The sequence below is a fragment of the Mchenga conophoros genome, linkage group LG4 (assembly GCF_057382185.1).
Source record: "Mchenga conophoros isolate Kocher_MC1m ecotype Shallow Benthic linkage group LG4, M_conophoros_male_GT1.1, whole genome shotgun sequence".
NCBI lineage: Eukaryota > Metazoa > Chordata > Actinopteri > Cichliformes > Cichlidae > Mchenga > Mchenga conophoros.
Window position 1 is genome coordinate 4,344,787 of NC_140529.1, and position 25,897 is coordinate 4,370,683.

The 25,897-nt window shown below is 43.8% G+C and overlaps 2 protein-coding genes across 2 annotated transcripts in view; one reads left to right on the top strand and one right to left on the bottom strand.

Moving 5' to 3' along the window:
• Positions 1-25,897, bottom strand: part of LOC146575332 (uncharacterized) — a 59,920-nt gene that overhangs the window by 18,137 nt on the left and 15,886 nt on the right. The window lies entirely within an intron of this gene.
• LOC146575333 (uncharacterized) lies at positions 20,483-23,773 on the top strand. Its single transcript, XM_085269965.1, has 5 exons — positions 20,483-20,751; positions 21,202-21,367; positions 22,338-22,649; positions 22,786-22,853; positions 23,364-23,773. Exons 1-5 carry the CDS (start codon positions 20,548-20,550, stop codon positions 23,454-23,456), a joined length of 843 nt encoding a protein of 280 aa, XP_085126091.1. The 5' UTR covers positions 20,483-20,547; the 3' UTR covers positions 23,457-23,773.

The window sequence follows — 25,897 nt, forward strand, 5'->3', positions numbered from 1 at the left end:
ACGCTGGACCAGACGAGGAGGAAGACGCTGGACCAGACGAGGAGGAAGAGGCTGGACCAGACGAGGAGGAAGAGGCTGGACCAGACGAGGAGGAAGAGGCTGGACCAGACGAGGAGGAAGAGGCTGGACCAGACGATGATGCAGAGGCTGGACCAGGCAAAGCAGCTGATGATGATGCAGAGGCCGGACCAGGCAAAGCAGCTGATGATGATGCAGAGGCCGGACCAGGCAAAGCAGCTGATGAGGATGCTGAAGCTGGACCAGGCAAAGCAGCTGATGAGGATGCTGAAGCTGGACCAGGCAAAGCAGCTGATGAGGATGCTGAAGCTGGACCAGGCAAAGCAGCTGATGAGGATGCTGAAGCTGGACCAGGCAAAGCAGCTGATGAGGATGCTGAAGCTGGACCAGGCAAAGCAGCTGATGAGGAAGCTGAAGACGAGGCCACTGCAGGTGATGCGGAGGCTGGACCAGGCGAGGATGAAGACACGGAGGCTGGACCAGGCGAGGATGAAGCAGTGGCTGGACCAGGCGAGGATGAAGCAGTGGCTGGACCAGGCGAGGATGAAGCAGTGGCTGGACCAGGTGAAGCGGATGAAGCCGAAGCATGCGCTGGACCAGGCGACGCTGAGGATGCTGAATCCGGACCAGGCGACGGCGTGGAGGATGCAGCAGAGGCCGGGCCAGGCAACGGCGTGGAGGATGCAGACGGAGGCGCTGCAGCAGGTGGCGGCATGGATGAAACTGCTGCTGCAAGCGTGGATGAGGCTGCTGGTGGAGCAGCTGGTGGCTGGACGGGCTCCTCGGGCCCCCCAGCTGACGAGGAAGGAGGCTGGACGGGCTCCTCGGGCCCCCCAGCTAACGAGGCAGAAGGCTGGACGGGCTCCACGGGCCCCCCAGCAAAGACAGTCTCAGAACCAGTGGGCACTGGAGCCCCTGGCACACACAGAACAGAACCAGCAGGTGCGGAGACCTCTGGCAGGGACGCAACAGAACCAGCAGGCACACGGGCCTCTGGCAGGAACGCAACAGGACCAGCAGGCACACGGGCCTCTGGCAGGGACAGAACAGGACCAGCAGGCACACGGGCCTCTGGCAAACACATAGCGGCCTGCAGCTGCGCAGAGCATTGACCCTGCTCAGGCAGCGACAGCTCTGTGCAGTCCTCAGCTGGGTTCCTAGCCTCCAGGGGTCCAGAGTGGGCTGAGGGCTGAAACCCAGCCTCTGGGGAGGCCCTGGAGTGCATCACAGTCTCAGGACTGGTCAGCTGTTGAGGGATGATTACGTTATTAACTGGTTTGTCTCTCTGCTTACAATGGACGGATGAAAAACAATTCCCTTCGGATAGCATAGATTCAGGTTGTTGTACTGGAGGAGCTGGTGACACAGGACGCAGGGCTAGTGGCTGCTGAACAGGAGGCTGAACTGATGATAGGGCTAATGATTCCTCTGCCAACTGAGCTATAGACTGGGTTATGGACTGTAGCATAGTTTGTAGTAAGTCTGGCTGTGACTGTAACTGAGCTATGGGTAGTGAGGCTGAATGTGGTGGAGGTGGCGACTGGGCTTTAGGCCGGGTGGCTAACTGAATAAACACAGCCCCAGAATTAACAGTCCCAAAGTCTGGTGAAACAGAAAGAGTGTCATTTTCACTCACCACAGCCGGCGGTTCTGAAGTCCCACCACCCGGCTGTGGGGTGAGGCGCCTACGACATGAACGTTGCTTCCTCCTCGGAGAACGCTCCGACAGGCCGGGTAACTCCACATCCGGCAGTTCGGACTGCATATCCTCCGGTGGGCTGAGCAGACGAGCGGTAGGGGGGTGAAGGTGCAGCTCGTTCAGAAAGAAATTCTGAACAAGTGGGTGGAGTAAGCTGAACAGCCAGGGGAGACCGGAAACCAGTCGCTCCAATCGATTAGTTATGGCTTGGCGGAATCCCTTCTCCTCATGCCCCAGCCATAAATTAATTAAACGGTCCACAGAATAAATGATATCCTCCCGGAGCTCCTCGGGCGGGTTGAATGCTGCTGGGTCCATTGTGGCCGGTTCGTACTGTCACGGCTGGTAAGGCGAGCCGTGTGGTGTGGAGGAAGCAGGACCCAAGATGCAGGCAGTGGATGAAATACTGGTGAGGTTTATTTACAAAGGTGTAGTGGCAAACAAGCAGTGGAGCATGACAAATAACTGAAGACACCTAAACTGGGAGAACTAAAAATAACAGACCTGGGAGCATACGACAAAGGGGATGAAAAGCAGAGAGACGCAGACGAGGAACAGGACACTGTGGAACACAGGGTAACGCAGACTGACACGAAGTAACACAGACGAACCGGCAACAGGCAGGAGAACACACAGGGCTTAATACACACCAGTAATCAGGGGATGCGAGACAGGAGGGCAACACAGCTGGGAGAAATCTGGGCTGACGGGACAGGGGAAACGTAAACTGATCACACTCACATATGACACGGACCTTCACAATAAAACAGGAAACTCAGATACATGGAACCAGACAAGACATTGAACTAAACAGACAGATTCACAAACAGATGGGGAGACACCATAGACAGACAGATACAGACGCAGACTCAGAGGCAGATCGAAAATAACACAGAACTTAAACAATCATCATCTAGAAAATGATAACAAACTAAAAGCGCTGGGTCACCGACCCAGGACCATGACACCAGAAACTCCTTCAAACAAGAGTGAATTTATTTACAGTGCTCTCCACAGTGAAACATGTGTACAACGGTGTTTGGGAAAAGGGGCCGGAGTCCAGGAAGAGAAGGTTTTCACACGGATTTCACAAACAGCTCCTCTTCTCTCCACCAGCACTCTGGCTCACGCTCAGTCACAGTGCACAGGGAACGGGTCCAGGGGGAATGCTGACGGCTCAACGATCCAGCGACGAGTTGAGCAGGTCCGCCATCTTAAGTAGTGCTCTAATTCGTGATCGGCGGCAGGGGTGCTGATCATCCCCAGGTGCGTGGGCCAGGGGCGGGAGCCCACACTGAGCTCCGCCCCGGCAGGAGAAAGAGAGAGCAGAGGCGAGAGAGGGAGAATGAACAAAACTAAGTGTCTGACTGGCGTCAGCTGGCGAGGTGCGGGGACCATGACACACATGGAGCTGACTGTGAGTCCACAGGAGGCCTCCGTCCCCTCACTGTCTCTGCTGTGGTGAACATCTGGAGTCCTTTAACTGCTCGTCTCACAGGAGACTCAGCGAGGACGCCTCTGGTCTGCTCACTTTATCTCCACCATCTCCACCCACATCACTGACACTCAGCCCCACCCTGTCTCTATCTGTGACCTTTCACCCACTTTAACTAAGGTGGTGATCTACTGTGATAAGTTGCATCAGAAGCTTCATGGTAGAATCAAACTCTGTTGGTTCGTTTGCACGATAATGTTAATCACACACACACACGCATGTACGCACGCACACACACACACACAACAATTCTCACACTGGGGTTTTTGCAAATGATATCAGTGACCACAACCAAGACCACAAATAGCTTTTAAAGGAGATTTGAAGCTTTTCTGGCAGCAAGCTTCATGATTTATGGGACTATAACTGGAACAGAACCTACCTGATCACCAATGGTGACACTCCAGATCAAACCCTGATAACTCATAACCTACATGGTAATTTCAAGTGTGGGGGATGCATTAATTGTCAATACACCAAAAATGTCAAATCATTCAAAGACCCTATAGGTGACAAAGCCATTGCCACAAAGGGCTTTATCACATGCAGAACTAAAAATGTAATCTACATGATACAGTGCCCATGCAATAAGATATATATAGGAGAAACATCCCGCCCTCTTAAAGATTGAATTAATGAACACAGAAGTTCGATCAAGAGGAATGATTCAACCAGCCCTGTTGCAAGACACTTCAACGATAAACATCCAAATTCACCATTATTTTTCCGGCATTGAAGCCATTAAACTAAACCAAAGAGGTGGCAACATAAATTTTATCCGGAAAAAAAGAGAAGCATCTTGGATATTCCGTTTTAAGAGTCTGCACCCCAGAGGTATGAATGAGCATTTTTCGATCAATGAGGTTTTATGAACTACACCTTTTTTAAAAAGAATTATTTTAATTTTTTTATCCTAATTTTATCAGTTAAATTACTCTCACATGAGTAATGTTTATTCAAGTAATCTTGTTAGTTCAGCCAAAGAAGGAGTAGCGTGCTAGACATCTCACCTTAAGTCCTAATTTTAAGTCTAATCTTTAGAGACTTTACAATTTAGAGACATAAATAAGGTTCTTTTAACAAATGTGTTCCCATGTGATGATGTAATCGTGTTTTCTAATTCTAACGTGCTTTTACCATTAAAGACTGCCCCCCTGTTTTTGTTTTGTTTGTTTAAAATCTGTGTGTATATTTATAGCATCCTTCTTATGCATTTCATGCATGTGTTATTTTCAGACATATGGGGGTTATGTCCCCCCCTCCTCATCATTAATGATCTAGCCCAGTATTTACTTGGGCGGGACTTAACCAATTAACCAATACCTACCTATTATATGTCAGCTGACCTATCTATGAAGTTTTGACTGGTTAATTTGAATTTTTTTCTGTTTCCTGTCTTGTATTTAAGCAATTCTTTACAATGTTTTACTATGACCGTGATGAAGGCCACAAGCCGAAACGCGGTGGTCAATTATTAAAGTTGTTCTTCTTCCCTCAAGTGTTGCTGGAGTTCCTGCTTTTTTTATATACAAGTTATATGCCAGACAAAGGAGGAGGTGATCAGTGCAATATAAGGTGCAATGTGATGGGTGGTGGTGCACAGTGAGTGTCCAGGGTGCGAGGGGTCCTTGAGGATGACATTGTCAGTATATAAATGTCTCTGAGGGAGGTTAGTGTCGGGCCCAGGGCCGCTCTGCTGCCCTCACCACCCGCTGCAGTTTCCTCTTGTCCTCCACAGCAGCTGAACCACAGTGTGCAGCAGAAGGAGCTCCATGGTAGAAGTTCATTAGCAGTTTGTGATTAGCATTCTTGGACATACGTAGATCTTGTGGAGATACAGAAATTATTTTTACTGCAATAATATAACCTGCATTATTAACATTGCCTTAATAATATTACTTACAGGATTGATATTGTATCAAAGATGTTTGCCATCATATTAACCTTTTTCATTACAGGTGTAGCTATGATCATTTTATACACATTGCATATTTGTGCTCATTCAGAGTTGATGTTCAGTCTATTAAAGGTCTCAAGCTTTGTGAAGCGCTATGTCTTCACAATCCATTGTGTGGGTGACCTGGAACATAGAAGGCCGCGTACACGCTTGCAAACACATATAATCTAGAAACTTGCCAGGCCAAAGGTCTGGAATTCATTTAGCTTCTAACTGCATGTTAGTCTACTTGGTAACAGATGACAGGAGAGCAGTTAAGAAAGGGATCAGTCTTCAGGGACCATGTAGGCTTGAAATGTATTACCATGTATGGCAGGTGTTATCAAAAACTGAACTTTTGTATCTCTTTTTACACATTTAAGATGTACCATTGACTGTAATCGATGTATTTTAATCTGTAATTGACGCACGAGGGGGCGTAAAACCCTGATGCTATGAAATCATCATCTTGTGTATTCTTAGGGGGAGGCGTTTTGCTGATGTGATGCTGTATACTTCTTCTCCTGCGTGTGTTTTAATAAACTCATTGTCTGATTGCACTCTCCTGAGCCTCTGCTGGTGTGTTCTGTTGCTCAACATTTTTCGAACTCGAAACAATCTCAAATTAAAAACCAATGATTGATGCAAAACTCATTTGTTACTTTGGGTTTGCTAGTTTCAGTTTATTTAATATGAACTTTTAGTTATGTCATTTCTTCTTCAAGTAATGATTCAAGACAAAGAGAAGGTAATAAGGCAAAGACGTGGTATTGGCCACTAGTGAAGTGTGTGACTGTCAGGCTGCCAAACAAACCTCTTCTCCAGCACGTCACACTTGTGGAGCTTCCTGGAAACTGTGACTGTAACAAGAGCAGAGATCAGATGTGGAAAGGGCTCATTCAAGTTTAATTCAAATGTATCTGCACCTTTAACTTTATCTGCACCAAGTCTGATCTGTGTGATCATTCACATGATCTGAAAGCAACTTAAAATTCAAATATAGATCTTGGGGAAGAAACACTGACTCCACATTCACAGGAGACTGAAGACACAAAAATAAAAGAAATGAATCAGCCAGTTGACCAGTGTGCTTATTTTAGGAACTGTTTAATATTAGATTTTTCATAAACTCTGAGACATTGTAAGTACATTTGTAAATACACCCTCTAGTGTAAAATTTGTGTTGATGAAGATGAAACAAGGGTTGACATTTCAGCAAACAATGATCCCAAACACAGCCAGCTGGTTTCAGAGAGAGAAACTAAAGCTGATAGAACGGCCATTGACCTGAATCCTCACAGTTTATAGAAGGGGCCCTGTTGATGTGGAGAAACATCTGAGCACATGTGATGTGCAAGTTAAGAGCATTTGAGCATCTCATGGTGGTTACCTCGGAGACTGTCTGTCACTTTGTGTAGAGCCACGCCCACAGCGCACAGAATACATGTGTTCGACTAATTTGTCCACCAGGAGGCATCTTGATGCTGTCATCATACACAAAGGCTTTTGTACAAAGTGTTAAACAAACTGCAGCAAGTGTGTTCAAGACTTTTTCCCTGTCTTATTTCTCTTTATTACACATAATCTATGGAAACGTGTGGTTTGATTACTTTGCATGTGTGGATTTGATGGGTTGTTGCCACATCTGGTGAGATTTTCATGTCAACAGAACCTTCTGAAATATATTTCTTTAGAAAATTGGTGACATTGGTGACATTCGTCCAATACCCGCTCTAGAAGAAGCCCTACAGTACAGAGATTCTAAAGACTGCAAGGTGGCATCAGCAGGTATTGAGGTAAGGACAGGAAGAAAGTGGAAGGCTGAGAAGGCAGTTGAGGTGGCGGAGTCACACCTAAGGAAGAAAACACTGGTGAGGGTCTTAGCAACAGGGGGAGCAGGCTTGGGGTACTTCCCAAAGGCCCAGGTCAGCAGGGCACAGGGAAAGGAGAGACACCAGCTACTCCAGGAAGAGGTCCGAGCAGGTGTGGAGGAGGGGCGAGTAAGTCGAGCTGTAGGCCTTAAGCGGCAGAGAGCATGGACAAGGTGGGAGAGCACCTTGCAGCGCAAGGTCACCTGGGCAAACATCATGCAGGCAGACTTCCACCGGATCCGATTCCTAGTGCAGGCAGTATACGATACTCTGCCAAGCCCAGCAAACCTCCATCTGTGGGGGAAGAGCGAGACACCTGTCTGTCCCCTGTGCTCTGGAAGAGGGACCCTAGAACACCTCCTTAGCAGCTGCCCAAGGGCCCTGGCCGATGGTCGGTATCGTTGGCGGCACGACCAGGTGCTCAGAGTAGTTGCTGAAAAGATTGCCTCAGCAATCAGCACCAGCAAGCATCATCATGCTCCGAGGAAGGCAATCTCTTTCATTAAGGCTGGAGAGAAACCCCAGGTGCGCCCGAATTTAACAACCGGCCTCTTCAACACAGCCTCTGATTGGCAGCTACAGGCTGACCTGGGTAAACAGCTACAGTTCCCTCAGAACATTGCAAAAACATCCCTCCGTTCAGACATGATAATTATTTCTGAGGCCTCAAAACAGCTGATCATGCTGGAACTCACAGTGTCCTGGGAAGAGCAGATCGAGGAGGCCAATGAAAGGAAACGAGGAAAGTACTAGGAACTAGTGCAGGAGTGCAGGGGAAGGGGCTGGAAGACTTTCTATGAGCCCATAGAAGTGGGTTGTAGGGGCTTTGCAGGACGATCACTATGCAAAGTCCTAGGCCGGCTGGGCGTGGCTGGGGCAGCCAAGAAGAGGGCCATCCAGGCTGTGAGTGAAGCGGCAGAGAAAGCCACAAGGTGGCTGTGGATCAAGAGGGCTGATCCGTGGGTAGCTACTGGTACGCAAGTCGGGGCCTGATCACCCCCAGCTGGGTCGCCTGGGCGAGGGTGTATGATGTTGTGAGACCCGAAACACCTGATGACCCCAGGATACATCACTGAAGATGCGTACCAGTGCATCCCAGAGATGTGTCTTTATAGTCTTTTATAGTTACAGGAAAGCTTGGCTGAGGTTGGAATCTGCCACACATGGAGTTGAAATGACAAAAGATGAGACTGAGAAAAAAATATGAGAAAACCGAAGCAAAAATCCTCCTTATATATGACTTTAATTATCCATAAAATCATCAACTACAACTATTGAACAGCGTATAAGTTAAAGTAAAAGCTTTAAAACCAAGTTAGTACAAACATCACTAATGTCACATAACTTTGTCTTGGGCAGTTAAAGGTGAGTCTGTCACGGTTCTTTGTGACCCAGCATTTTAACTTGTATTTTATATTGTGCTTCTAAGTCCTTGGTTGTGCTGTTTTGTGGGGAAACAGGAGGTGTATCACTCCTCCTGTTTCCCCACAGCGTTTACACTTCAACCTGCTGTTGGTGGCTTTTTTGCTGTGACATGTAAAAGTCACAGTGGTATAGTGTCTCTTTAAGACAACCCAAGTTGAGGGTTAATGTTGTCATCGGTATGCGCCACTGCCCTCTCTGTGAATGTGTGGACATGTGCTTGCACGCTAGTGCATGAGGAGGGACGGATTTTATGTTTTACCTCTCCAGACACCTTTCTTTTGCAACGTTATGGGTTGTACGAACACTGTGCTATGTTTGTAAACACTATGTTTGTTAAGCTGCAGCCGTTCAACCGGGCTTATATGGTTGCCGAAGAGAAGGTCGATCGTGGCTCAAGAGTTGGCAGTTCGTCTTGTAATCGGAAGGTTGCCGGTTCGAGCCCCGGCTCGGACAGTCTCGGTCGTTGTGTCCTTGGGCAAGACACTTCACCTGCTGGTGATGGCCAGAGGGGCCGATGGCGCGATATGGCAGCCTCGCTTCTGTCAGTCTGCCCCAGGGCAGCTGTGGCTACAACTGTAGCTGCCTCCACCAGTGTGTGAATGTGAGAGTGAATGAATAGTGGTATTGTAAAAGCGCTTTGAGCGTCTCGAAAAGCGCTATATAAATGCAATCCATTATCAGGTGCATTAAAGGACACACTGTGGAATTCCCAGTGTGAGTGTGTATTCTCTCTGTACCAAAGACGCCTCGTCCCAGTGGCCCCCAGGATTACAGGCCCGTGGCACTGACCTCCCACATCATGAAGACCCTGGAAAGGCTCATCCTGGACCAGCTGCGACCCATAGTAAGACCACATCTGGATCCCCTTCAGTTCGCTTATCAGCCTCGTCTCGGAACAGAGGACGCCATCATCTACCTGCTCAATCGTGTCTACACCCATCTGGACCAGCCGGCGAGCACTGTGAGGGTCATGTTCTTTTACTTTTCCAGTGCTTTCAACACCATCAGGCCGACCCTCCTGGGTGATAAGTTAGCAGCGATGCAGGTGGATGCTTCTCTGGTGTCCTGGATTGTTGATTACCTGACAGGAAGACCACAATATGTACGTCTCCCACAGTGTGTGTCTGACAAGGTGATCAGCAACACAGGGGCACCACAGGGGACTGTCCTCTCCCCCTTCCTCTTCACCCTCTACACCACAGACTTCAGCCACTGCACAGAGACCTCCATCTTCAGAAGTTTTCTGATGACTCTGCGGTGGTTGGATGCATCAGCAGGGATGATGAGACAGAGTACCGGGCTGTGGTCGACTCCTTTGTCACGTGGTGTGAGCAGAATCATCTGCAGCTCAACGTGGCAAAGACCAAGGAACTGATCGTGGACTTCAGGAAGACCAGGAAACACTTGACCCCTGTTTCAATCCAGGGGGTCAGTGTTGACATTGTGGAGGACTATAAATACCTTGGAGTACACATTGACAATAAACTGGACTGGGCTAAAAACACCACAGCACTTTACAGGAAGGGCCAGAGTCGTCTCTATTTTTTGAGGCGACTGAGGTCCTTCAACAGCTGCCGGAAAATGCTGAGGATTTTCTACGAGTCTGTTGTGGCCACTGCGATCCTCTATGCTGTTGCATGCTGGGGGAGCAGGCTGAGGGTCGCAGATGCCAACAGACTTAATAAACTGATCCGTAAGGCCAGCAATGTTGTGGGGATGGAGCTGGACTCCCTCAAGGTGGTGTCGGAGAGGCGGATGCTGTCCAAGATAAAGACAATGTTGGATAACACCTCCCACCCACTCCATGACATGTTGGTCAGTCACAGGAGCTCGTTCAGTGAGAGACTGAGATTACCCATGATGCACCACTGAACGACACAGGAAATCTTTCCTGCCTGTGGCTCCCTGTACAACGCATCCACTTAACACACTGTTTGCTGCTACAGCTACACATGTTTCTTTTCCAAATATTTATTTATAAGTGACTTATGTATGTATGTATGTGTCACGGCTGCACAGCAGTCGTGTGGTGAATTGAGAAAAGGATCCAAGATGCAGGCACTGACTGGGGTGCGAGTGAAAATTTATTTGCAGAGGTGATAAAGTGACAAAACAGGAAGAGCAGAGCGGGGAGTAAACAAACCTAAACTGGGAAAACTAAAGAACAAAACTTAAACCAGACACTCACGGGAGGAGGAGCGAAATGCACAAAGAGAGATGGCAGAGAGACGCAGAATGAATACCAGGTAACAGAATAATGCAGACTGACATGGAGTTAAACAGGGAATGGGCCACAGGAGGGAGACACAGCTGGGAGCAATAAGGCTAACGAGACAGGGGAGAGGTAAAACTGAACACACTGACATGAGACATGAACTTTCAGAATAAAACAGGAAACTAACAGACACAGAGAACCAGACCGGACACTGAACTTGACAGGCAGACTCATGAGCAGACACAATAACACCATGGACAGACAGAGGGAACACAGAGAAGTGGAAGCAGGCAGGCAAAGAACAGAAACCTAACAAATGGCAAAATCACAACAGAATACACACTCTGAATGAACAAAAGCACAAGGAACACAAAACACTGAGTCCTCAGACTCAGGACCATGACAGTATGTATGTATATATATGTATATATTGTACTATTCTTAGTTAGCGTATTGTCTGTCTTGTCTTAATGTTGGTTTAAAATGGAGCACTGTAACAAAAAATAATTTCCCCCAGGGATCAATAAAGTATTCTGATTCTGATTCTGATTCTGATTTTGACTATCCTGCTAAGTGTTTTTGCCGCCTCCTCTCAACCACTAAACACAACCCGACATTACAGACACTTAGTAGTAGAACTGACACACAAAACAAAACAACAACTACACTAACTATATACTCTGCAACACACCCAGTGAGCTTGATTTGAAGTGGGTTTAATAAACACATTGCAATGTGGAGAGAGCATCCCAGTGAAACACCAGGACCATCTCTGTGGCCACCGCCCTTACATCTTATATACAGACACACAGACAAAGAACATCCACAAACTTTCACATGCTCACACACATGTAAAGTGGAAACAAATAAATCTCCTTTCTGACAGTTTCAGCACATTTCTTCTTCTCTTAGCTGCTCCTATCTGTATGTTTCAGCCTGTATTTTTGTAAGAACTATAACAGTGTGGACAGCAGGACCCTATGATTGTCTGTTATTAACAGTATTGAGTCTGAACTCTGTGGGGAAAAACGTAAGTTGGAAGAACATTGTTATTCAATATTTAACCCCAGTGCGTGCATTATGATAGAAATGGACAATGAACAGGACGCTGGACGCTCCTTAGAGGCACAGGCTGACACTCGATGATGTCTCAGACAAATCTGTGCTATGGAAACAAAGATCGGCATCATTCACTTTCAAATCAGCACATTTTTGGAACATTTCCTCCGATTTCAATGTCTGAAAAAGGACTAAAAGTGGGTGGAGGGACCATTTTAAAAACATATATAAAAGTATTTAAAGCAGAAAATTCACATTGTTATGAATATAAACATTTTCTACCGTATAATTTTCCTACCATGTTGGAGCAGGAGGGTGGGTGACCCACCATCCTGTATTTGGACCTACTACATCAGAGCATCTGCGTTAAAATAGTGATGTCGCTCTATAATGAGTGACTTTGAGTTTAGTGAAAGAAATGTTCATTCTAATTGTAATTATGAACTATGTGCAGATATTCTTGATGCCATTACAACTGCTGAGCAGTACAGGCAATGTTTAAATCGCCACGCCTCACTGGAAGTGTTTTATTTGTGTTTTCTTTTAAGTGCTTCACATGTTAACTGTGTTGTGTTTCATACATGACTTCTGCTCTTTTGTTTCTTAGAGTTCTCGTTTCTACACTGTGAAGCCTGCATCAGCATTAAAGGATTTCTTCAGCCTGCTCGAGCTGCAGGTTCTTGCTTGGCAATAATAATCTTATGGTCGCCCGATCGCTGTGTGTGCAGTTTCTTTCTCACAGCTCATCACTGGAGTGAATACTCACTCACTACTTAAGTGCATGGACGGCTGTTTATGTGTATCATAGATTTCAGTTATAAACCACAGACTCGTTTATAATGAAGCAGCTTCTCTGGTTGAATCCTGTCATCCTCCTGAGGTATCAGATTTCTCCAGAGAGCCGCTGTCTTACAGCCTCCGACTACCTACGTGGTCTCCGTTAGGGGGGGCAGAAGAGGCCCCAGCCCTCCATGCACCAACAATCTACAACAGCTGATCCCGGGAAAAACAGACGTTCCCAGCATAGAGACAGAATCTGTCCACTGTGATCTTAGTGTGTGCAGTACTGCAGATTGTGGTATAGATGTGATACCAAGTAAATGTATGGCCAGTATTGCTGATACTATAAAAACAGCTTATGCAGGGGAGAGCAGTGTATCATAACTTATGACATGAATCATAAGTTTGCAACTTCTGCAGACGTTTTTAATGAATCACTGTGATTCTGCAACACTGAGTTAATAAACACACCTGTGAGCTTTTCATTTGAAACTTTTTGTAGACCTGAAAGGTCCGTGTGCCTGTCTGCAGAGCACAATGTATGAAATGTGCCTGAGACCTGAAAATATTGCCTTAACTGTTCACCAAAGCCTGCTGTATGTGACAATGAAAGAATGATATCGATGCTTCAAATAGATTTAGACTTACAAACCGTTGTTTGAGGGCAAGTCAAGGCAGTTCAACTCTACTCAGTTATGGTGCATTATAAGCCATATATCTTTAATAATTTATATTTTAATTATGAACTATCAACACTTGAAGATTCCCCCATCTCCTCTGAACAGAACGGTCTAAGAATGACCGCTCCAGCCCCTACGGTTAGGAAATTATGGCCAGTCGTTTGACAGGAATCCATAAAACCAGGAAGATTCAAATTGAATATTCAGAGTGGTTGACTGACATCCTGTGTGTCTCTGTGCATTTGTGTTTCCATATGTGCTCATATTTCTAATTGTGTGTATCTGCTGGCTGTTCTTTCGTGTGTTTTTAACATTTCTGCCAGTTTTTCACAGTTGAACAACAAGTAGTTTTGAGTGAACGTCACCTTATTCAGCTTTTTTCAGCTGCTCATTTTCCAATATTTCTGCTTAAGTTGTTACTTTTCTGCTGAATTGTCGTGTTTCTGCTCTGTTTTAGTTATTATGTTTCTCTTAAGTCACAATATTTTTCAATATTCAAAATGAGCAGATCCAGTTTCACTGGCATAGATACACACAGGCCACACGCTTAATAAGATAAGATAAGATAAGATAAGATAAGATAAGATAAGATAAGATAAGATAAGATAAGATAAGATAAGATAGAACTTTATTAATCCCTCGGGTGGGTTCCTCTGGGAAATTCGACTTCCAAAAAAAGCACAGCAACGACCGAAGTTACAGTTACAGAACTGTTATATATATATATATATATATATATACACACACACACACACACACATATATAAATACAGAGACAAATATAAATAAAATATACAAAGGGGATAAATAGAATAAATAGGAATAAAAAATAAAAATACAAGTGAATTGCACATTTCAAGTATTGAGTCTATTGCACTGTTGACTATTTACAAAAAGTATTGCACAAGGTATTGTACAGTGAGGTGAAGAGGCACTACAGCTTAGTTGTTCCCCCCTCCTTTGTCCTCCTGTCTCCCCTCCCTCTCCCCTCCAGAGAGGAGTTAAACAGTCTGATGGCGTGTGGGACAAAGGAGTTTTTAAGTCTGTTAGTTCTTGTCTTGGGGAGAAGCAACCTGTCACTGAACAGACTCTTCTGATTGTTTATGGCCGTGTGCAGAGGATGCCTGGCATTGTCCATAATGTCCATCAGTTTCTTTAGTGTCCTTTTCTCTGCCACTGTCACCAGAGTGTCCAGCTTCATGCCGACCACAGAGCTAGCCCTCCTGATCAGTTTCTCCAGCCTGGATGAGTCCCTCTTTGCTGTGCTGCTCCCCCAGCACACCACAGCATAGAAAAGTACTCCAGCAACCACCGACTGGTAAAACATCCTCAGGAGCTTCCTGCAGATGTTAAAAGACCTCAGCCTCCTGAGGAAGTACAGTCGGCTTTGGGCTTTTTTATACAGGTGCTCTGTGTTGCATGACCAGTCCAGTTTATTGTCCACCCACAGTCCGAGGTACTTGTACTTGTTGACCACCTCCACCTCCTCCCCCTCTATCTGAACCGGCAGTGGACCTTCTCTGGACCTCCCGAAGTCCACAACCAGTTCCTTAGTCTTTGAGGTGTTGAGTTGCAGGTGGTTTGTGTGACTCCATGCGACAAAGTTCCTCACCAGACTTCTGTACTCCTCTTCCTGATCATCCCAGATACACCCCATGATGGCCGTGTCATCTGCAAACTTCTGAATATGGCATAATTCAGAGTTGTAGCAGAAGTCAGAGGTGTACAGGGTGAAGAGAAGAGGGGACAGCACAGTTCCCTGTGGTGCTCCTGTGCTGCTGACCACAGTGTCAGACGTGATGTCCTTCAGCCTGACGTACTGTGGTCTGTCGGTGAGGTAGTCGGAGATCCAAGCCACCAGGCAGGGGTCCACCTCCATCCTGTTCAGTTTTTCCTGAAGCATACAGGGCCGGATGGTGTTAAAGGCACTGGAAAAGTCAAGAAACAGGATCCTGACCGTGCCTTTTCCCCCATCCAGGTGTGAGTGGGCTCTGTGTAGGAGGTACAGGATGGCATCCTCCACTCCGACACCCGCCTTGTATGCAAACTGTAGTGGGTCCTGGGCATGTTGTACCTGTGGTCGGAGGAGGTTGAGGAAGAGCCGCTCTAGAGTCTTCATAAGATGTGACGTCAGTGCCACCGGTCGGAAGTCATTCAGCTCATTGGGCCGGTTCTTTTTGGGGACCAGGACGATGCAGGATGTCTTCCATAGGGCGGGCACTCTCCCCAGTCGCAGACTGAGGTTGAAGACTCGTTGTAGCGGCTCCCCAAGTTCAGCAGCACACGCCTTAAGCATCCTAGGACACACCTTGTCTGGGCCTGCTGCCTTTCTGGGGCGAAGCTTCCTCAGTTGCCTCCTGACCTGATCCACTGTGACACTGGGAGATGTTTGGGAGGAGGGGAGGGGGGGAGATGTCTTGCTGCTGAGAGAGGGATTGGAGGAGGGGGTGTCATGGTGTCAGGAAGGGGGGGAAGCGAGGGAGGCAGGAGAGTGGGGGGAGGACTCTGTAGTGAAGGTGAGGGTGGGGGTGGGGGGGTTGTGGGCTGGTCAAACCTGTTGAAGAAGTTGTTGAGTTCGTTTGTCTTCTCCACAGTCCCCCCCCCCCCCCCCCACTGTGCTTTTCTTGGTGTTGTGGCCTGTGATGGTTTTCACACCATTCCAGACCTCCCTCATATTGTTCCTCTCCAACTTCTGCTCCACCTTCCTCCTGTAGGTGTCCTTTGCTTCCCTCAGGCAGCGTTTCACCTCCCGCTGTGCTGCTTTCATCTCCTCCTTCACTTTGCTCCTGAAAGCCTTCTTCTTCATGTTGAGGACAGCTTTGACTTCCTGTGTTACCCACGGTTTGTTATTAGGATAACACCGTACCGTCTTAGCAGGGGCGACTGTGTCCACACAAAAGTTGAGGTAGTCTGTAAGACAGTGTGTCGCCCCCTCTATGTCCTCACCATGTGGGCTCAGGAGCACATCCCAGTCTGTGGTGTCATAGCAGTCTCTCAGAGCATCCTCCTTTTCTGGGGTCCATCTCCGGATGGAGCGCGTTGTGACAGGCTGCCTTTGGACGAGGGGTGTGTATTGTGGCTGTAGGTAAACCAGGTTGTGGTCTGACTTCCCTAGTGGGGGGAGGGGGGTGGCTCTGTATGCACCTCTCACATTAGCATACAGTAGGTCAATTGTCCTGTTGCTCCTTGTGGGACAATAATAGTCCCTGTTCACTCTATGCTCTGTGTGTGCGTGTCCTAAATTAAAGGTAAGAACACACACTCTGACACACGGATGCAAATATAAGTCATCTTTATTTATATAGCACATTTAAAAGACATCAAGTGTCGGCCAAAGTGCTGAACAGAGGGATGATATGGTGAAAAGAATTAAAATAGATAAGATGAAAACATCATAGAAACATTGAGACATCCGTATATGTTTGTAAAAAAATATGTGTACATGCAAATATGCACATATACAAAAATGTACACATTCACACTCAAGCACACATATGTGAACTTAAAATACACGTACACGTGTCTACACATGCAAACATCATCCAATGAGATAAAAGAGCAGAATAGCTGAAACACAATAACAGAGGTGTCAGAGAGATCCGTGGAAAATAGGAGGGGCTTCAGATTGGATTTGAAGACTTCCAAGGATGAAGAGGATTTCATGAAAGGGGGACGACAGCAATGGAGAAAGCTGTCACCTCTAGATTTGAACTGGGAGCGTGGAACTAATGACAGCATGTGACTGGAGGAGCGCAGAGTTCGAGTGGGGCGGTGCGGGCTGAGAAGACCTGAAATGTAACCTGGAGCCATAATAATAAACGCACACGCAGCTGCAGAAACCCAGCATTACTGGGTTTCTGCAGCTCCTGGTTTCCTGTTTAATACATTCACACAAGCAATCAAACGCTATGAATCGTTCCACAATGTTCGCAGTCACTTTGTAAAAGTTGTACAAAGGCAGTCACGGATCAGCTCATGATCTGGATTCATTGTGGCTGCTACACAGATACTTCTGGGTCACTTCTCTCAGTTAGGAACCTTCCTCACCAAACTGACTGTTGGACCACACCCCTGGTTTCATGAGAAATTGTTTCAGCCATGATTTCTCTTCCTGTATTTCAGAGTAAAGACTGAAGTGACAAATGGAAGCATGTTTAAAAACACAATGTGAGAGAGACGTTGAGGTCCTTAGAAGTTACCCTGGGTTTTTCTGTCACCCTGCTAGATGTTACACACCTTGTTATTGGACTGATTTCTACTGCTGGACTACTCCTGCGGAGAGTAACAATACTCTTACTAATTAGCTCCCTTTCACAGCTTTGGGGATATTTATTTTTGTGTTTGCAGCGCTGTGAGCCAGAACAGCGAGAGAAAAATCTGCAGCAGCGACGAGCTGAATGCTTACGTGAATCGCAGCAGCTGCACATGTGCTACGCTGAATTAGAGGATATCTTTGCTCTGGATTTCTATTTCTACTTTTTCATTTCTATATGATTCTTCTTGCATCTAAACAAAGATGATTCAATTTGCTAAATGTTGATGGCTCTTCGTGCTCAGGTGTAAATGAGACGTAATATTTGCTCTTGGTTTGGTTCTCCTGTACAGAACCTTGCAGTACAACAGAAACCTAAAAACATTATTTGTAGTTGTTATTCTTAGTTGTTCTGCTGCCTAAATACCACAGGGTCTGATTATGAAGTTATTGAGCTGCACATACGTTACGACCTGCTTAAGTTCGAGGTCACAGCGTCTGTAGAGCAGCTGGAACATAATGAAGTCTACAAGGTTAAAGTTTTCTCTTCAGTTATTGTTCTTTCTGCTGCTTGGTTTGATGGATCTGAGAGCTTTTGTTTTTATTATTGTTATTATAATTATCATGAATATTTTACTCTCTAGAAGCTTTAAAATAGTGTTTGTGTTTGAAAAAATTGATTTAAGAATTGAACAGAAACATCTGTCCTTCTGAAAATGGCCCAAAGGCACGGAGACAAAGTCAAAGGATGCAACCTGTAACTTTCTCTTCCTTCATGTCAGGACCATCATCCATGATTTATATAAAATGCATATAGCAACAGTAGCACTTTAGTTTGGACTTTATGATTTCTGTAACTGGAAAATATTATTTTGTTTAAAGACAGAAGTGACCGCATAGTTGCAACATCAAAGGGAAATATTAATTAATTAGCATCAAGTATATTTGTTGCTTAAGCGTTTGCACTATAACTTAAGTAGGATTATAACTTTTAAGGAAGGAAAGATTTCAGATATTTAGTTCACTGTTTCAGTTATTTTATATGAAATTAAAACATTTACGTTGGTCAAATATGATGCTCTAAATCCAATAAAAGTTTGAAAATAAATGATGTATTTTTAAATGCTGCAACAAATGTTCACAAAAAGTAACTATAATTAAAACCAGTTAAACAAAATCAAATGTTTGAATCATGCTTAACCAAATGCCAGGCTGGAGAGCTGAACCTAAAGTATACGTAGAAAGATTTCAACATCTGAGCAGTTTTTAATGTTTTTATCACATATAAATGTCACAGCAGTGGGTCCTGGCCCAATGCTTTGTGTTTTTGCTTTTCTTTGACTCTTGTTTTTCTTGGTTTTTGTTCTTCTTATTTATCAGGCTCTCAGTAATCTTAGTTCTCCCTCCCTCAGTGTTCATTTCAGCCTGTGTTTAGTTTCTGTTCCCGTGTCCCACGTTTCATCGTTTCATGTCGAGTCAGCCCTGTCTCTCTGTTTCCTGTGTCTCCCCAGTCAGCCCCGCCTCCCTCGGGCACTCATGTGTGATACAGAGTAATAAACCTGACTACATTTGCTACACTCTCTTTATTACCTGTTACTTTAAAATTCATACACTAATTATGTCTGCCCATCTCTCTAATGTGAAGGTCAAAGGTCAACATCCCAGTGACATAAGAATAATCCCAAAGGGGCAAAGGCAGCGGTTAATTTAGCATAATTAGCATTAAGGGTACAGCAAGGATATACTTTTACCAACCCGTTCTCACTCCCGACGCGTAAAATAATGACGATTTGTCACGTCCCTTAACTTCTCATGCTGACGCCTAAGGTACCCTTCCACGTTTTTATGTGACGCTGTGGGTTGTCAATTCATTCCAATATGAACGTGCTCGCGGCGATCAGAGACGCTTCGAGCAGAGGCTCCAGCCATCCATTTACTCCAATAATAACCCCGTCACGGCGAAACATGACGTCGTGAAGCACAATCTAACTGGAGACCCGGGGACCCTCTCCGCGAACGGGTTTTTCTCCCTAATTTAATGCTTTCTTTTAATGACATCGTTAACGTTTCTCAACAAAAACACGTGAAAGTATCACTGATAATTCAACAATAAAATCGCTTCATGTTGTGGCCATCACACAGTGTTTTCCAAACTGATTCACGATCTGAAAGTGCTCAGATTTAACGTACATAATCCTTTGTTAGGTTTATTATTTTCATTTCACACGTAAAACACATTTATAGATTCATTCACCACTCCTGTTAGTTTTGGATGCGCTCGGCTCCAACCAATCAGACCAATTTACGCAGACGCACTAATCCCGTAACTGCACACTACCCATAATCCTCGACCGCCGTCGCTATGGGAATGAAGATAACAACAGCTTGGTGCTACCCGTTATTCCTTTATTTACTCTAAAATAATAACCAGCGATAATACGAAATTAAACTGGCCCAGTGTTTAATTATGTAATTAAAAATTGCAAATTTTAGTATTTTATTTTTTACAAATTGCAATATTTATCTACAGCGCGCCTTTAGCGACACGTCAACAGATCTTAAGCAAGGCGATTGGATGGTTTTTACTGCAATGCATCTTGGGAGTCGCAGTAAATGTATCTTTCAACTCACGGTCCTGCAGCGAAGTTTTCGACTGGACACGAGGCAGATCCTAGCTAAGTAAGTTGTGATAAACTGTGGGTAATTTGCATGTTCACTGAAATATAAATTTCAGTGATATTAAACTGATATTAAACTTGAAATGTTTTCACAGAGCAGTCTGTGTACCAAGAGAACTACTTCTGCAAAAGTTTATTTAATTTTTTTTGTGATGTATTCTCATGTGTAAGACACTTGCTTGGCCACCCAGCTAATGTTAGTACTGCTCTATTTTAGCAATGTATCTTTTCTGTAATCAATTCAGGTTTTTTTTTTAACCCTATTCACGTAATTAACTCAATATTAACGACTTTAATCTCGTAATTGATTTTTTTTCTAAATATGGTGTAATACTGCCTCGTAACATAAGTTATTTCTTTGGTCATAAATTATTTTTGTAATCGTTTCACCAAAACAGACCTGAAATAATCCCTACATGTTCCATTTTCATTTGCAGAAATGACAAAGCCAAAAACCAAACCATGCCCTTCCTGTCAGGCCCCAAACACCTGCAACAGGAAGACATGCAGTGGATGCCTGGGCAGCCTGAACCTAAAGGAGGGATTGAAAAAGAAACAAGAACAGTTTAAAAACAGTAACTGGGCTGCCTCTGTTAAAAACAACAGAAATGCGAGCAGGGTGGTTAATTCAGCCCAGTTGTCAGTAAGTTTAAAAGTTCTGATCTAATAAGTGGTTGGTCTGCTAGACAATTCTTTATTAATCACAGTTGTCAATGTTTTCTTGTATATCATGAAGTAAGAAACTAACAAGACATGTATATACACATAAAATATTAATTTATAAAAGAGCATAAATAAAAAAGTTATTCACATCAGAATAACATCATCACACTAAAGACATCCAACTAGAAAAAACTTGTTAAAAACTATTTTTATTTAAGCTACTTCTGATTTTTAATTTAATCGGCTATTAACTGAGAGACAAAACATTTCAAGATGGATTTTATCATACATTTACAGGTTTGGTCACCATAAATACTTTTTAACTATCGACAACAATAAAACAACAAAGATGTGAAACTTAAAGGTTTGTTATACATCAATTTGCTTACATGAAAGACTGGCTGCATGTTTTTCTTTGTTGTTCTTGCAGGTTTCAAAGCTACACGCCCTGGGCTACCAACCAATTCTGTTTCTTGGACAGTTTGACCGTAAGGGCCGTATAGTAGGGGACGTGATCACTCAGATCGAACCAGCGGAAGGTGCTGCACGTGACATCCTCATGAAGATGAGGAAGCTTTATGAACACCTTCTGAGAAGTAAGATATGCTTTGTCCATTATCTGTAACCAGGTGTCCTTATCAGGTAGCCTATCCTAGCTGTCTTTGGGTGATACTCATGGTACACCCTAGATAAGTAGGCAGATCATCACGGGGTACATAGAGACAAACAAGATGGTGAGGATGAGGATAGTTAACAGTCACCAGCTATTCTATTCTACTCTACTCTATTCTGTTCTGTTCTATTCTATTATTCAGCCAAGTTTCAGACCAGTAACCTTCTTGCTGTGAGGTGACAGCTGCCCTACGTGTCCTGTTGCTAACATGAAAATAGTGTTATATCTGCCTTATTACCTCCCCATGTGTCGGTCACATCACCAAAGCTAGCCATACTGAACCTCTGGTGTTACCCACCTGAACAATTTTGTATGTGTGTGTGTGTATAGTATGGTCTTTCACACTCATGTATATACAAATGTAATTTTAAAAATCTTCACAAAAACCAGACCTGATAATTCTCTTCGAGACTTTCTAGTATAACAAATGTTATAATGTTACCAATATGAACACCAAGATTCTTAAATAACTTATATACTTCTTAAGAGGTCACCTGATTACCTCCCTGAGGTAGTTAGCATCACCATTGTACAAAACTCCTAAGTCACAGTACTAGCTTGAAGTGTCAAATGTTATGCACTACAAAGTCAGGAAAGTAGTGTCATCAGAGGAAAAAGTCATTATCTATCTGGATTTATAGTCACACTCATTAATTTTTTAATGTACAATGTAGAAAAGCACTACAGATGTCACACTACCCCCGAGGGCACTTGTACTGAATGATTTGGGTCAGTGAGTGTGTGAGATGACTTATTTGATGCCAATATTTACCAGTTGTATCTTTAGTAAAACTTAACTGAAAACATGCAAATCACTACTTATTATGTGTTTATGTGTACTGTACATTTTTTCAACCCATTTTAATGAATGTTTAATATTTAAAATTTTTCAGAATTACAAGCTTCACCTCCTGCTAAACGTTCTACACCAGCAGCTGGACCATCCTCTGCTGACAGTGTCGATGCTGGACCAGTCCCAGACCCAGAGGCTCTAAACCAGGAATTTATTCTTCATTTAGAGCCTGAACCAACATCTTCCCTCTGTCAGCCTCCTGCATCCTCCTCTTCATCTCTGCTTCCTCCTGCATCCTCCTCTTCATCTCTGCTTCCTCCTGCATCCTCCTCTCCATCTCCACATCCTACATCTCCCTCAATTTCTACGGTGTACACCTCGGATGTCCCAAACAAAAAAAGGACAAGGAAAGGTTAGATGTTATGGTATTGTAAATGTACGAAACACATGACAGGTTCGTTAAGTTTGTTAAGATTTCTTTTTCTTAATTTTTGCATTTTTTCCAGTTTTACAGAACTCATGTAAATATTTCATTTGTTATTTTTCAGAATGCCGAAAACACCGTACACAGAAGATTTTCAAATATGAAGAGATAGTAGACAGGAGAGTTGTAAATGTAAGTAATTTAGCCTGCTGTTGTGCAGATTTGTTTGCGTCTTTGGACTTCCCGGATTTGAACTGTGCCTGACTGACTATCCATAAGCTTTTGTATTTGATGAATCTTCACTAATTCAGCCACTGAGTCAGGATTTCGCTCCAAATAGGACATTAAATAGGAACAGACCACCTGATACGACCTGGTCGTGCTGCCTTCCTGATGTTTACGTTCTTTAAAGTCCTCCTGACATCATGCTCAGAAGGAGTGATTGATGTGGAGGTGCTCCTTCCCATTCAGTAACATCTGCTTCAGTTAGTTTTGCTTGTGAGCCACAATGTAAGCAGTGTTGCTTTGCTGACATGCACTCGATGCTGGCAGTACAAGCATTGTAGTGGTTCTTATGTTTTTGTAAACTAATTGTATAATATATTGAGCCATTCAATAGTACACAAATGTTTATAAGCTCCTTTTTGTATGCAACTTGCATGTCTTTCTTAATTAATTGTTTGTTTATATCATGTTTTTCAGGAAAAAGAAGAAGTTAAAGTCAAGTGGAAGCCTTGCTCAACATGGTATGTAGTAACAACTTTGTTGGACGGGAACAGACATTCATATTGTTGATAAATAGTTATCACCTCAATTTGAATTCATGTATTTGGACTAAAGTAAATTGGGAGCTTTTAGCTGTCAAGCTGCTCTTCTGTGAGGAGCTTGATAGCTGTCCACCTCCAAAGTCCATTATGAGTTTTGGAGGTGGACATGGTCAACACTTTTAAGAGTAGGCATAAGACTTTACTTCTTTATAGAGCTTATAGTTAGGGCTGGTTCAGCTCAGCCCTTAGTTATGCTGTAATAGGACCAGACTGCTGGGGGTTAGTGTCCCCCCCCTCTCTCTCTGTCTCTTTCAGGGTTATGCAGGCTCAGTATTGGTTGAAGATGCAGTCACGTCTCCTTTTACTGAAAACTCTCCCCCTCTTCCTCACCACCATCTGTAAACATACATGTCTCAGTAATGCAGTTCATGCATGTTACTAACTAAACTTCTTCCCTGGAGTTTCTGTGCTCTCTCATCCAGCAGGTTCCGATGGATCGTGGCTGCTGCTGTGGTCCTGCTTGACGTCTGCTTCATATATTAATACTCTCTGACTTGATTTGATTAATTTATATTACAATGAAGGTGTATAAAGCATGACATGAATATAGAAGATATTTCATCCTAAAAAATTGTCATATGTCACAACCTAAATTGTCCTATTTTGTGTGTGGTTGTTGTTTGTTATGTTTTTCTCCTGACAGTGGCAAAGTGTGGGATGACACATGGGAACCTGTGCAGTTTTACACACAGTAAACCAGGCACCACAGGCCGCAGAGATCGCACAGTTCACAGCTTGTAGTTCAGCATAAAAGTTCAAAATAAAATATTTACTATACATTTCAACCAGTGTCTCTGTTTCACTCTCTAATTGTGGCTTAAGTACCTAACATATTCATGAATCTGATCGATCAATAATATCTTCCCTGCACTCGACATCTCATAGTTTTACATATCAGCCAACATTATTGTCTACATGCTCATAAATATAGAAGTGACTTGCTTATTATAACATATTACAAGGTAAAGTAATACTGCACTGCAAGTAACACCTACTGTGTATGGGAGCCTAAAGCAAAGTTAACTGCACCAGTACCAGCTTCAGAACATATTGTATATTATATGTTTCTACCTTTTTGTAATATGTCATGTTTAGATGCAGTGACAATTGCACATTTGGAGTTGTGGTCATATGTGGTTTTTATATACAGGGTATTAAAAAAATTGACATTTTTTGCTATTTTTCTTGTTTGTTTGCACAATATTATTGTGTACATATTACATATGTAACATTATGGTTAATATTATTATTAGATATCAAAGATACAATTTGATTGAGGGTTTTCCTGTCATAATTTCAATAAAAATGCAATTACACACGTAAACAATAGGATCAAAATAAACTTTTAAAAAGTCTGTTGATCAAATGCTGATTTTCAAAACATTCTAGAGGAAAACAGAGATAAAATAATCTGAACAGTAACAGTGATCGTGGATGATGATGGAGGCTTGAATGGATTATTCTGTTTCAATCAATAGGTTCGTATCTATGACAATAATTTGATAAGTTTAACAGGTTGGTTTAGGCCTGGCAAAAAAGCAAATATTCACAAACTTTTGTTTTTGAAGAATGTTGATCTTTTTTGGGATGAAGCTATCTGGCAAAATGAGACAGCCCTTTAACCTCATCTGTACGTCTATCATGTGGCTGTGGTACTGGATTTTGGTTAGATGCATATGCAGGTTACAGCTGGGGAATGGCAGTATGTTGTGGATTGATTTGGCATGTTCAACCACTGTTACACCAAACTCTCTCACTTATAACATGATCAAGGCCTCTTACCCAGTGTCATGGATTCTCTGTAGTTTTGGGGACACGGGGCCAAAGTCTGAGGCAATAAGTCAGATCAAAGAAGGCAATGATTCTAAAATGGGAGTTTACTTATGTCATTGTATATATCCAGGAATATGTGCCTGAGGATAGTTGTGATGAAATCAATATTAAATCAAAGTATTCCTTAATTACCACAGCTGACACGAGTTCTCCATAGCTGCCTGCTGTCTCAGGATCTGTCTCCAAAAAGGACCAGGGAGCGCTAACATGTTATGTTCTAAACTGATGAAGAAAATGCACATTAAACATAGTATAAACTTACTGAGTGAAGTAATGTCAAGAGGATTCCTTTAGCTCCTATTGGGTTGGTTCCTTGATCAATGCAATACAGAATCATTAATCTGGTTTTATGTAATGTCCTCAAAACATGTCAAAATGAGGCTCACTAGTCTGTGTGGCCTCCACATGCCTGTATGACCTCCCTACAACACCTGGGCATGCTCCTGATGAAGTGGCAGATGCTCTCCTGATGGATCTCCTCCCAGACTCCAGGACTAAAGCATCTGCCCACTCCTGGACATTTTGTGGTGCAGTTGGTGGATGGAGCGAGACGTGATGTCCCAGATGTCCTCAAAT